This window comes from Antechinus flavipes, chromosome 5 (genome assembly GCF_016432865.1).
Source record: "Antechinus flavipes isolate AdamAnt ecotype Samford, QLD, Australia chromosome 5, AdamAnt_v2, whole genome shotgun sequence".
Taxonomy (NCBI): domain Eukaryota; kingdom Metazoa; phylum Chordata; class Mammalia; order Dasyuromorphia; family Dasyuridae; genus Antechinus; species Antechinus flavipes.
Window position 1 is genome coordinate 230874674 of NC_067402.1, and position 13101 is coordinate 230887774.

Genomic DNA, 13101 nt, shown 5'->3' on the forward strand with positions numbered 1-13101 from the left:
AGAAGCTATAGCATGTGCAGTGACCACTTATAGAAAAACTTTTTTTGGTAGATGGGCTAAACCAGGTTGAGGGTAATCAACAGGAATCAACAGGGTTAGGAATGTCTGTCCCTAAAAATGTGAAGACTTCCTCCAATGGAATGGGCAGATGAGACCAATTTGTTCTAATGGTCATGAATGTCGCTGAAGTGGGTACTGTGGAGGATTTAAAGCTTGAACACTGAGGGTGCTAAGCTCATTCACTGCATCCCAGGCCAGTGACTCAGGAAGGCAGTAACTTGATGACTGTGCAACTCTGCCTCAAAGCCATGATCATGCCATTGGTCCTCTTCAAACATTAAGGACACAAAGCAAATGTGAGGTAGGCCTTGTATTCTCATTGGCAAATGGAAGTTAAATGATACAGCTAGTATCTGAGTTCAGATTTGAACTTAGGTCTTCTTGACTCCTGGCCAATCACTTTCAGGTGTATTTCACTCCATCTAGCTTCATGGGCTTAAACCTCATGGGAACAATAATAGTGAGGTCATAGATGTATTACAGGGTGGATTCAGGTACATCCTAGTGTGTTAGCAGCCCTTTGCCTAGATCAAGAGCTCATCAGGGGTGAGAGTGGCTTTTTTAATCTCTTGGAACCCCAGTTTGCTACAATCACCAGTATTGCTACTTCCTCCTTTCTTTTCCCACTTGCATAGAAATGGAGTAGTTACTCCATTGCTCTTCTTACCCAGGCATCTATGAACTTGTTGTTTAAAATATTTCAATAATTATATTTAAATATAATTGGTTTCCTTTGTAAATCTATGTATTTTATGAGTTTTAAAACATTCTGAGAAGGGCTTCACTGGTCTGCCAAAGGGGAAGATGGTTAGAACCTCTGGTCTAGTACTCTGATTAGTCTGTAGTCCTATGGCTTTCTATAATCCTTTTTTAGATTCTCTGTGGTGCCACCTCATTGCTTAACTGGTGTTTCTAAGGGAAATCTACTTTTCTACTGGGGTCTGGGTTCTTCTTTCCCTGTTTCTGCCCCGGGGATCTCCCTTGTGCCTTGGAACTCCATCTGGCTGCCTTCAGACAGTTCAGGGAAAAATCAACTAGACAATTTTTTTCTTTCAGGCTTCTTTATTTTCCCTGGATCATTCTGAGTTATGTGGCCTTAAGGTTTTGGTTGGTACAGGTGAAAAAGGCAAAATTTATTTAAAATTTTAGAAGTATGCATCTCTGTTCACCGGTCCTTAAATTCTACCATTGGTCTTTCATCACAGAGTGTGGGGCTAAGGAAACAGAGTCTAGCTGGGAAAAAATTGTTTTGCCCTAGAAAATAAAGATGAAAAGATTATTGTATAAATAGGGGACGGGGGAAAGAGAAGGGGAAAGAGAAGGTTTTGATTAAAAAGACCTCTTCACAAAGTAAACTTTGGTTGTTAATTTTTTTTTGGAGGGGGGAAGTTCAGGTTTCATGAATTTTCTAAATTCTTGTTCTTTTTCAATGAATACTAAATATTTGTCTTGAAAATTAAAAATAAAGTTCCCTGGGTACACAACCTTGTACATGCTATATACTGTGTTTCCCTGATAATAAGACACTGTCTTATTAAATTTTTTTTTGGACAGAAAAACACCAGAGGGCTTATTTTCAGAGGAGGGCTTATTTTAATGAACATTGACAGCAATTTTAATAAACAGGTAAATGTGAACAAAAAAAAGTACCTTTGTTCAATAATGATCATGTCATCTTCTTCAACAACATCGTCATAAGTGTCCATACCCTGAATTGCGTCCTGGATGTCTTGCGCCTCTATTTCCTTCAGAAGAAGTGGACCCAATCTGTCATGTCCAGCAATATAGCTCTCTTTAAATGAACATGTCTTGTCCAGGTAACCTGCTCGTAGTGCCTTGGAGACACAGCTGTCAGTAATTTTATCCCATGACTTCTTCACCCAAGTCACGACTTCTTGCAGACAGGGCTTCACAAAGTTTCCACGCTGATTTCTTTCCATTCTATTTTCATTGTAGTCATTGACTTCCATGCGCAAATGGTCCTTGAATGGCTTGTTTATTGCAATATGAAGGGTCTGGAGATAGGCAGTCATTCCTGCAGGATCATTACTTGCTCTATTCTTCTCTCTGCAAGGAAGTTCTTCATTTCTTTAGCGAGGTGAGTGCTGGCTGAATCCTAGATTATCAGACCTCTTTGATTACCTCGCATAACAAGTGGCAGCATTAAATCAACCCACTTTCTTATAATGGCTTGTATATACCAGGCTTTTTCGGTTTCAAGAACGTAAATGCCTGATGCACGTTCAATCTTATCTTTCTTGCTCTTATTGATGATTAGAGGTGTGGCTTTCTTTCCATCCAAATGAATTGCCAAAACACAGATGACCCGTGCAGACAGAATAATAAAATTATGACCATCAGTCCTTCTTTTCACTCCATCATGCCCCTCAATAATGTTTTAACCCCATCATGCTCCCTGAGTGCTTGTTCTATCTTCCATGATGCCCCCTGAGTTCTTCTTTTATCCTCCATCATGCCCCCTGAGTTCTTTTTTTATCCTTCATCATGCCCCCTCACTCCCGCTTAGAGGGTACCATAAGTGTGTAGCACAGGGGATCACCTTCCCTACAGTAGCAATCTCAATAGGGCTTATTTTCGGGGGAGGGCTTATTTTAGAGGAATCTTACACAGTAAGGGGAGGGCTTATTTTCAGGATAGGTCTTATTATCGGAGAAACACGCTAATACAATGCTGTGACAAAAGTAGGTTTCCTCCCCAACCCTCCCCAACCCTAGGCTCTCTCTTCCAGTGTTTGCAAAGGAAGGAGAGCACTGTGAAGGTTGCTGGTGTAAGACTAAAGCAAAGGATTGAATGGGATCATTAGAACATCTCTAATCTTTGATTCCTACTTACCCAGTTTAGGAAAATAGATCACTCCTCTTCTAAAAAATTTACTGGATCACAAATGGAAAGATTTTCTTTCCTCAACTCCTCATTTAATAGATGAGCAAACTGAAGTTCAGAAGGATGAAGTCAAGGAATCATAGTGATGGGATCTAGAACTAAAAAGGATCTCATATGCTATGTAGTCTGGCTTATTTTTATAGATGAAGAAACTGAGTCCCAGAGAGGTGAAATAACTTTCTCAAAGTTGCTCAGGTAGTCAGAATTAGAATTTGAAGCCATTTTAAAACCATTGTACTACACTGTCTCTATGACTTATCCAACATCATAAGCTACTAAGTGGCAAAGCTAGGATTTTAACAAAGATCCTTTGTCTCCAAAATCCAGCATTCTGTTCACTATACCTTGAGATTTCCAAACATCTCTCAGCTTAATTAATTTTAGTACTTTGTAGTCATATAGTATTAAGAGAAAAATTCCCTAGTTATAGGGCATAAATTAAATTCAAATACAAATTTTAGCAGAAAAAATGTTTTCTTTCCATTTCCTTCCTACAAAATAAATAGGTCTTCACTGGAGAAAATTCTTTCCGTTAGTAAAGATTTCTCTGTGTGCCTTTCCCCAATCTCCCACTTTATCCAGTTACTTGGCCAGTCTTTATGTCAATGGTGATAGTTATCGACAAATCTGTCTGCTGAATTGAGAACAGAATGGGGGAATAATTAAACCACAGTTCCTTGAAGAACTGTGTGTGTACTGTGTGTGATACTACCACAGTCTCTGAGATGATAATTGGCTTTCCTTGGAAGAATCACAATCTCCCCTGGTTTGGGGGAGGAGTTATTTGTTTTGTTTTGTTTTTCATCTTGTCTTACCAGGTTTGTCAAACAGCAGCAGAATACCTGTTTTGTCAATTAGACTTCATGGTCTTATCATCCCTCCTCCATCCTGGGACATGCTACCATAGCTGTTTGCCAGTGTACTTTTAGGGTCACTCTCAGCATATAGTCTAAATCTATTTTTTTTTAAGACCCATGAGTACTTGACTCTAAGGATTATAGCAACAGTATTATTTATTTTATTGCTACACTGATAGCTACAATGTGGAAAGCTCTGGACGTTGGAATCAGACGACCAGAATGCAAATATACTTTTGGCACCTAAATACTTTATTTGTCCCAAAGAAAAACTTTTCTGAACCTTAATTTCTTCATCTGTAAAATTAAGGGGTTAAATTAGATTATCTCCTTGATTTGGTATCTCTGAAATTTGGCTATAATGTTCCTTAGAGTTTTCATTCTGGGACCTCTTTCCAGAGATGATTAGTGGATTCTTTCAATATCTATTTTGGCCTCCGGGTCTAGAATATCAATAGTTTTTTATAATTTTTCAAATTATATACAGAATATAGTAAAATTATTAGAATAGAATAGAATAAAAATAACAGGTCCTCCTTTTGATTATGGCTTTCAAGGTAGTCCAGTGATTCTTACATTATGTCTCCTATGACTTCTTCCAATATTATGTTTCTCTAATCATGGGGCCATGTTACTGCAGCAGTAACTTCATAGTTCTTTATCTATTACTTTTAACAATCATGTAATAAAAGCTCACTGTGGTCAAAGCAGCATGGAAGAGTGGACAAAGACAAGTCTTGGAATTAGGAGGCTCTAGATATATACTCATTGTGTGGCTGTTAAGCAAGTCACCTCAACTCTTGGGTCCTCCAGGTATGTGTCATGTACAGAAAAAATGCTGATTTTTATTGATAAGAGTTTTACACTGGAGTTCTTGATACGAAATACAATTTGTACCCCCCCCAAAAAAAATTTTTTTTTTGTCCTAGGTACTGAGGATAGAATTGTAGCAAGAGTAATCATGGAGCTGAAAGAATTATGTTTTGCAGTGACACCACAGCTCCTTAGTGGGGCCCATGATTGTGGGGTTGTGTCAAAGCTGATTGGCCACGTAGGCAGGAAGAACCCTTATACAGGAGGCTATGAAAAGAGAGGATAAAAGCTCCTTAACACATATCTTTCTCTTTCTTTTCTTTTTGAATGTGCCACTTAGAATTTGGGCATTTTCTCTCTTGGACTTGAGAGAGGAAGGGAGAAACTTTTCTTCCTCCTCCTCCCTTCCCTTCCTACAGAAGCAGCTATGAGCAGCAAGACTATGTATGTACTTACCTAGAGAAACTCTACACTGGACTTCAAGTCACTGGCTGTCTCTTCTAGATTATGTTTCTTTTTCTTGAGACCAAGTTGTATTATATTGAAATTATCTTTTCTTTGAGTAGTTGATAAAATTCCTTTGTAAATATAAAATCCCAGGGTTTTTCCCCTTTGTTAGTTCATCCCATTCAAATTTAGTTATGGTTGTTAATTGTGTTTTTCCTTTTGTCCCTCTCTTTATTCCCCATGCTCTCAACCACATTTGAAAGGGTGTTTAAAAAAGGGGGGGGAGGAGGATAGGGGGAAGGCTTAAAACCATTGTTGTATGCTTGATGCAATCTGCTTCTGAGTTTTGCCTCTTTTCTCTTTCCCTTTCCCAGAGTCCATTCATTAGTTTTATACATTATTTTCTTTTAAACTTTCTTAGTGATCCACCTTCAAAGTTAATTTGTTTTGCTTATGATTAATTCCTCTTTATTTCCCATTCTCTGCTTCCCCATTACCTCCTTTTTCTTTGTTCAGCTGAATATATTTTTACACCATATTCTATCTGTATTCTACTCTTTGACCAATTCGTAGAAAGTATTGCCTATTCACTCACCTTTTCCTTATTGAGTCTTCTTCTTGGGACTCTAGATAAGATAGTAAGTTCCTCTTCCTTCCTTCCTCTTTCTTCTCTGGCATATTTTCTTTTCCCTTCCTTTCCTTCTTTCAAAATCATTAAATGTAACAAAACAACTGCATAGTTGCTCTATTTCATTTCATCTTCATCTTTTAGAATATAGGCATTTTAGGCTTCTATGGTTCCTTTAATTTCTCAAATACTTTTTTTTTGACACCTATATTTGTATTTTAAAATTTTTGTCCACCTCTGTCTTTTCAACTATAATGTTTGCCGATCACTTCATTAAAGATTAATTTTATTCTTTGTAGAATCATGCCTTTTCTTGGCTAAGTTCTTCTTAGTGATGAGCCTATGATTTTTGCCTTTTGTAATATTGTATTCCAAATACTCTGCACCTATAGAGCTAGATCTTGTGTGATCCTCATTGTGACTCCTTGGTATTGGATCTTCTTTCTGATTTCTTGGAATATTTTTAAAAATTTCATCTAGAAGCTCTGGATTTGGGGTACAATATTCTCAGGAGTTTCTGTTTTTGAGTTTTATTTAGATGATGATTGATTGGTGGATTTTTTTTTATTTTGCCTTCTGATTCTAATAAATATAGATATTTTTCTTTAGAGATTTCTTGAAAGATGATTTCCAAACTTTTTGGTAGTTCTAATTTTTAGCTAATTTCATCTTTATCATGTGTTCTAGGTACTTTTTTTTTTTTTTAATACTTGAGATACTTTATATTTCTTTCTCTTTTCCTCTCTTTCTTGATTTTGACTTTTAAGATTTTTTTAAATTGTCTCATGGATTCATTAATTTCTATTTGGTCCATTTTAATTTTCAGAGCATCTTTATAGATAGATAGATAGATGGATAGATAGGTTTTATACATCTAAGCTATAAATTCCTCTTTTAACTTTTTCCTCCCATCTCATTTATTTTCCTCTACTTTTGTCATTTCATTTGTAATATAATTTTAAAATTTACTTTAAAAATTATTGTTTTACTTCTGGTTGACCTTAAAGCCAAGTTATGTTTTTCTTTGGAGTTTTGCTTGCTGATGTTTCAAAGCTATTTCCTTTTTCTAGATTTGTGTCTTGGGTATTTCTGATACCATAATATATTTTTTATGATAGGTAATCTTTTTTGTTTACTTATTCTTCCAGCCATAATTCCTGAATTAAGACTCAGTGTTAGTGCCAGGCTCTGCATTTTTGTAGGGAATATCAGGACTTTGTTTAACCCTGATTTGTGTGAAGCAGCAGATAGGTGGCACAATGGATAAAATGCTGATTCTGGAATCAGGGAGACCTGAATTCAAATCTGATCTCAGATGCTTTTTAGCTTTATGACCCTAAGCTAGATACTTAACTTTCTTCTTGTTTCTTCAACTATAAAATTTAGATAAGAATAGCAACTTAATCTTACCAGGTGGATGTAAAGAACAAATAAAATATTTGTAAAGTATTTAGCAGTGTCTGAAGTACTATGTTTTTTAAAGATCTTAGAAATGTTTAAGGCCAAGAACTTTCAATGAACCTAAGTGGTCTAATATAAGAGAAAATTTTATTGCTATTTTCCTTATTTAAACTTTGAAAGTACATGAGCCTGGTTTGGTCTGGACAATACAGGCTTACACTTATTGGAGCTTCAGTAAACTATTTCTGCCTCAGCCTCTATTATTTATCTGAAAAAGCTTCATCTTTAGTCTAAGCTTTGCCCTGGTCACTTAATTGCAGTGCTAAGCCTGGGTCTGAAGGACCAATCTCCAACCCAGCTCAAGGATCAATGCCACAGCTGCTGCTTACTCCTGTTCCTTCTCTTGACCCAGTACATAATCCTAGGAAAGGTCTTAACTATATAACTATTAACTATATCTTCAGGTCAGATTCATGACTAGCTGCAGTTTTCTCCCCATGCTGCAAATGAAATTAGAGCAACATAGATATTGACTGACTTCTACATTGTATACAGCATCAAGCTCAATCTTAGATGGACTTAAAACCAGTTCTTGCCCTGTTACATAGCCTAGGCCTTAGTTCAATCCCACTGCTATGATAGATCTTTTTGACCTGGCTCCTTTCCCAATGCTTCAAGCTCTATTGATTTTTTCTTATAATGACATGGATTGGAAAAATGACTCACTGTGCATTTCCTTTGGATTTCTCAGTCACTGCTTAGTTGGGTTCTCTTCCTAGATCTTTGTTTGAATGGGTTGTGAGGGAAAGTTGGGCTATACTGTTTCTTCCTACTCTGCCAACTTTACCAATTTAACCTTAGAAGATTTGAAGTGGACTGTCTACAAATCTCTTCTCTTATGCTTCTATGTTCCTGGAGTTGTCTGTTCATAAGAATCAGGCCAAGTAGAGTCTTTGGCAAGTACCAAGGCAAGGTAAAGTGACAATTGGGCTTCTGGAGACATAATTTCATTGAAACAATCACTTGTACCAGGTTCAAAAAACTACTGTGTTTATGTTTTGATATCTTAGTTGCTACTGAATAGATGATGAAACATGATTACCTTTTTTTTTTATGACAAATAATTTCCTTTATTTTTATTTTAAAAATTAGGAAATATTCAGAAATAACCATTACATAACAGCTATAGACAACATAAAAACATATACTACATTTAATTTGATAATAATTATCACAAAATTAAAGAAAATAATTTTATTTTAGAGGCTGCAAGTGGAGAATGCAGCAGTTATAAATGTTCTTCCACTCTTCAAATTATCTGACATTATAGCCAGAACAGAATTTGTGCCTCCATCAATGCTTTTCTCATCACGTGTCATAGAAAGAGCCCAAAATGCTTTACAAAATCCATTACATTTTAAGACCATTTCCAATACCTGTTTCTATAAATCAAGAAATCCATTTATTCAAGGTTACATATGGAGAATTAATCACACAGAAATCATATCATCTTCTTTCTCAAAAATTAAAATATTTTACTGTTCTTGGCATATCTCTATGTGATGGCATGGGTTTTTTTACATTTGCATTAATTGGAAATATACAGTCAAAGTTCATGGGCTTAAAGTTCATGAAATATTGAAAAGTTCAATACAGAACTATCACTAATAAATGTTCCACCAAAATGAGACAAATTATAAGGCTGCTATAACCTCTCTGGTTTAGATTATACTTGACACAGATACTTGCAAGTATTATCATAATGTAATCTAAGAAAATACAACTGAAAGAATAGACAAAGCACTTTAAAAAGAGAAAGCTTAAATAGCTGCCTAAATATTCTGAATCAAGAACAAATAATTATGGTTAATGATTCACAGGAACCTCTACAATACAGTTTCTATGAACAGGATGACTATCTTGTGAATCAACTGAAAAAAACCTATTCAGAAGAGTTATTGAAACAATAAAGATAACAGCCTTAGCTTTTAGAGTGAGAGAATGGGAACAAGACACTTCTGGGCTACAATTTTCACTGGTAAAAGGAGGGTGATGAAAATAAATATATGGGATTCTTTCGGTCAAAGAATTTCTGATTCTTTACTCAAAACCTAGTCCCTCAGGATGCAATCTCAATTCTTAAATAACATTTTCATTTACTTTTAAATGGACATTGTAGACAAATAATTGTAAGCTATATATGACCTTTTAAGCTTTAATATCATATTTAAATTATTAATTTTTAAATTATCAATGATTTTTAAAAACAAAAAAGGTAGTATTTGTGCTATAAAGAAATATTAAGTCACTTTATCCTTTTTTTAACACAATATATTATAAACAGATATACTAATAACACTGAATTTCACTTGCAGAATTCCTCTAATTCATAAGGGCAGTATAATAACAAATATGTTTACAAAAAAGACTGAGCTGAAACATAATAATTTACAGATTAGTACTTAGCAAAATATGGATATGAAATTTAAAATTTTTAAGAACTAGAAAAATCAATTAAAATATTGAAGGGAACACATTATGAAACAAATCCAAGAAAAATGTCATACCAACAAATATTAAAATCTAGTTGAAATTCAATAAAATCTTCTTCCATTTTCTGCCTATTTTTGAAGGGATAGGCCAACAGTTAATATGGAATATTTCTAAATAATGACCAAACAAAAACAAAAATTCACTTTTTCCTTTTTCCTTTATTTGAAGACTTTGATCCTTTTTCTGTTTTGGCTTCCCAAAGGGCATTCCTTACAAATCTTGAAGCAGCTCCTTTATCCAATTTGGCAGCCATTTTCTTGTCTGTAATTTCTTTGACTCTGTTTATATATATTCTTATTCTATCTATTTCTTGCTTTACTGGATGTTCCTTGGGATTAACTCCTTGAGTGGCCAAGTAAACCCAAAACATTGAATTCAATGTATAAGCAGAAACTAAATCCAACTTGGCCTGTTCAAGTGGGTCCAACTTTTGTAATAACTCATTTCTAGAAACTGACATCATAGTCTTTAGCATTTCATCCACAGAACGAAGGGAATTATCAAATGTTGACAGATAGTCATGAATTTCTGTTGGATAGTCTTCTCCACTAATTTCTTCTTCTGCCATGCTAACTCCTCTGGCATTCGATCCTCCGGACGACGGCGACGGCGACTCCGCCACATGATTACCTTTTGCTCAGAACTGCCCACTATGATTGGGCAATGTAAGATAGAAGCTCTAAAAGGATTGAGTAGGCCATACGAAGACTCCATTATCAAATGGAAATAAAACACCAAAGATTATATTCTCCACAGTCTCTCAGAAGTTAGTACTCTTCATGAAAAAAGTGGTATCATTGTTGGGCGTTGAGACTTCCTCTTCTAGCTTCAATGCTTCATCCCTTCTGTTAGTCCAATCTTGAAGAATCTTGTTTTGCTTGGTTTACTTATGATTCTGCCTGTTATTAGAAAGATATATGCATTTGAACTTTAGTGCTATTAATCTAGTAATTGATGATTGAAGATTCCTTGAGAGATAGGTATCCTGGAAATTCTTTTCAGTGGAATGCGCTATGAGCTAAATGTATGGCTTGTTAGATTCTTAAAGGATGAAGAGAAGATTTTTATTTATACTGATCCTTAGGTTGTGGCTAAGGATTTATCAGAGTGGTTTGCAGAAGAGAAATGGACATTTGGGTAAGGATCAATGGAAGAATTTTGCCTACATTTCTCACAGCAAATTGTAAATATGTCAGTATGGTCTAATGAATGGAATAACCTGGCTGATACCCCCATAGAAAGAGCAAAAATTTGTGAGTGAGCTCATTATCAATCTGACTATGGAAGTTTTGATAAGCATGATACCATATGATCCTCTTATCCAAGGACTATGGACATACTTCTAGCCAATGATGCCTCTCATGCTAGTCTGAGCTTCTGTATTGAGGGACCTGTACAGTATGATCTCATATGGATCTTAATCTGCCTTTGTTTAGTAAATTGATTATACTGGCCTTGCATCCAAGGATAAGTGATTTGTCCGCACTGCAATCAGTACCTAGTCAGGATATGGAATCATAGCTCAGTTAAGTCTGTAATGGTCACAATCACTATCTAGACACTTACAGAAAAATTGTCTTCCCTGTAGGGTCCTCTTGTAGTATTCCTCTGATCAAAATACACAATTTTATTGCAAAAAGAAAAAGGTTTGATATTGTAGTTCTCATCATCACATTCTCTGGATTTTCCATATTCCATATTACTCCCAAGTAGCTAGTACTGTGGATGGTAGAATGGACTTTTAAAACAATAGTTTCACCACCACATTCCTGATTATGAGATTTGGTGATATATCTTTCAGAGGCTGGAAGATACTATTCATGAAGGAAAAGGGTGGGGAACATTTTGTCCTCTATTGGTTTCTTGATTCCCCCCTTTAGAAGGCCTTGCTTGACCAGAATAAACTATTTTTATATATAATTCTTGTTGATCCTCTCCAGACATTTCTTCTCTTCAGGGTCAGCTAGGTCTTGAAGTTTTTACCCCTTGGAAAGAGACATGTAATTTGGAGAAATGGTTGTGGTACCAATTAATTGACAAATTTTTTCTCCAAGAAGGTTTGGACAGCCATTCTCAGAGAGAGTTTAGAGAGAGTTTAGAAGTCAGCTGACATCAGAATATCTCCAAAGCATTCGTTCTCCTTTCATTTTAGGTATATAATATATCCCTTATTGAACCTGTATAAGTTTATTTCTGCTTCAATTGGATCTATGTAATAAACACAATATTTATCTATTTTCTGTCTACTTCATTTACATGTCTATTTAGGTTCTCTTTTGGTTTTTCTCTCTCTTTCTACTTGTCTCTTTCCTGGACATAACCCAAGACTTCTTAATTTTTTTCCATTTATAACCCCTTTTTGCCCAAGAAATTTTTATGTGGCTATATATATATATATATATATATATATATATATGAAATAGGTATACAAATTAAACATTTATTGACAGTAAATCATAAATAAATTTGTTTTAACAATCCTTTGATGTACATATAACTTTACCATTTATTAAAGACAAAAGCAAATTTGCATACTTAATGAAATGGATGTGCTTATTTATTTTTACATAAAGAATTAAATCTTGGTCAGATATTTAATACCTTTTACTGTTACCATATTTTTCACAACTCCCACATTCAGTTATGCTACCTCATGTGAGATTGCAACTCACAGTTTAAAAAGCTTTGTCATAAATGACTTCCTTCAAGCCTCTTTAAGTCTTTGTAATGCATTTATCATGCAATTGTGTAGTTATTTCTATTTGTGCTTTATCACTTTATGGACTTTAAGTTCCATCTGCATAGGGATGGTATCTTCATCTAAACTTTATAACTACTTGAGGATCTAGCTGAGTGCTTCAAATACTAGTCTGATAAATGTTGAATGAAGGAATAGATGAGTCTTTCCTTGAATTTCTCTTTTAATGTGTGTTTCAACTTCATTTGAGTTATTGTCTGTTTTCCTATCTCATTTTTGATTTCCTTTTCTGTCTTATGCATAAGTCAGCTGAAGGGACAATGGTAGAAAACCTCTCTGGGACAGCATAAGGCCACCAAGAGTCTTATCTGGGGTAGTAACTGCCAGGGAAAAAATCTGTCATAAGATAGCTTCTCATTGTAATGATTCTTACTAACTCAGTGCTAAATTCAGTTGCTCCTGTTCTGTTGACAGAATGCAAATTATGTCAGAATCTTCTAAATGTTGGCGCTTTGGGGTAGAGATCCATTTGCCCAGTCCTAGCTATAGCTCAATCCTATAGACTGCTTGGTGAGCCCCAACCCTGGATGAGACCCTCCCCATTTTGCAAGAACAGAAGTCAGAACTTACCCCTTTATGGTCAAAGTAACTAGTTCAAGAATACCATTAGACCCTGTGCTTTTCTCCCTCTAATTCTAGCCTTTAATTGCCTTTGCAAGCAACTCCTTGATGCATGTGGG

At 35.3% G+C, this 13101-nt stretch overlaps 1 protein-coding gene across 1 annotated transcript; it reads right to left on the reverse strand.

Annotated features, from left to right (window-relative positions):
• Positions 1–8213: 8213 nt before the first annotated feature.
• LOC127537851 (nuclear nucleic acid-binding protein C1D-like) lies at positions 8214–10275 on the reverse strand. Its single transcript, XM_051961173.1, has one exon. The coding sequence runs from the start codon at positions 10229–10231 to the stop codon at positions 9803–9805; it is 429 nt and encodes a 142-aa protein (XP_051817133.1). The 5' UTR covers positions 10232–10275; the 3' UTR covers positions 8214–9802.
• Between the last annotated feature and the right edge of the window lie 2826 nt (positions 10276–13101).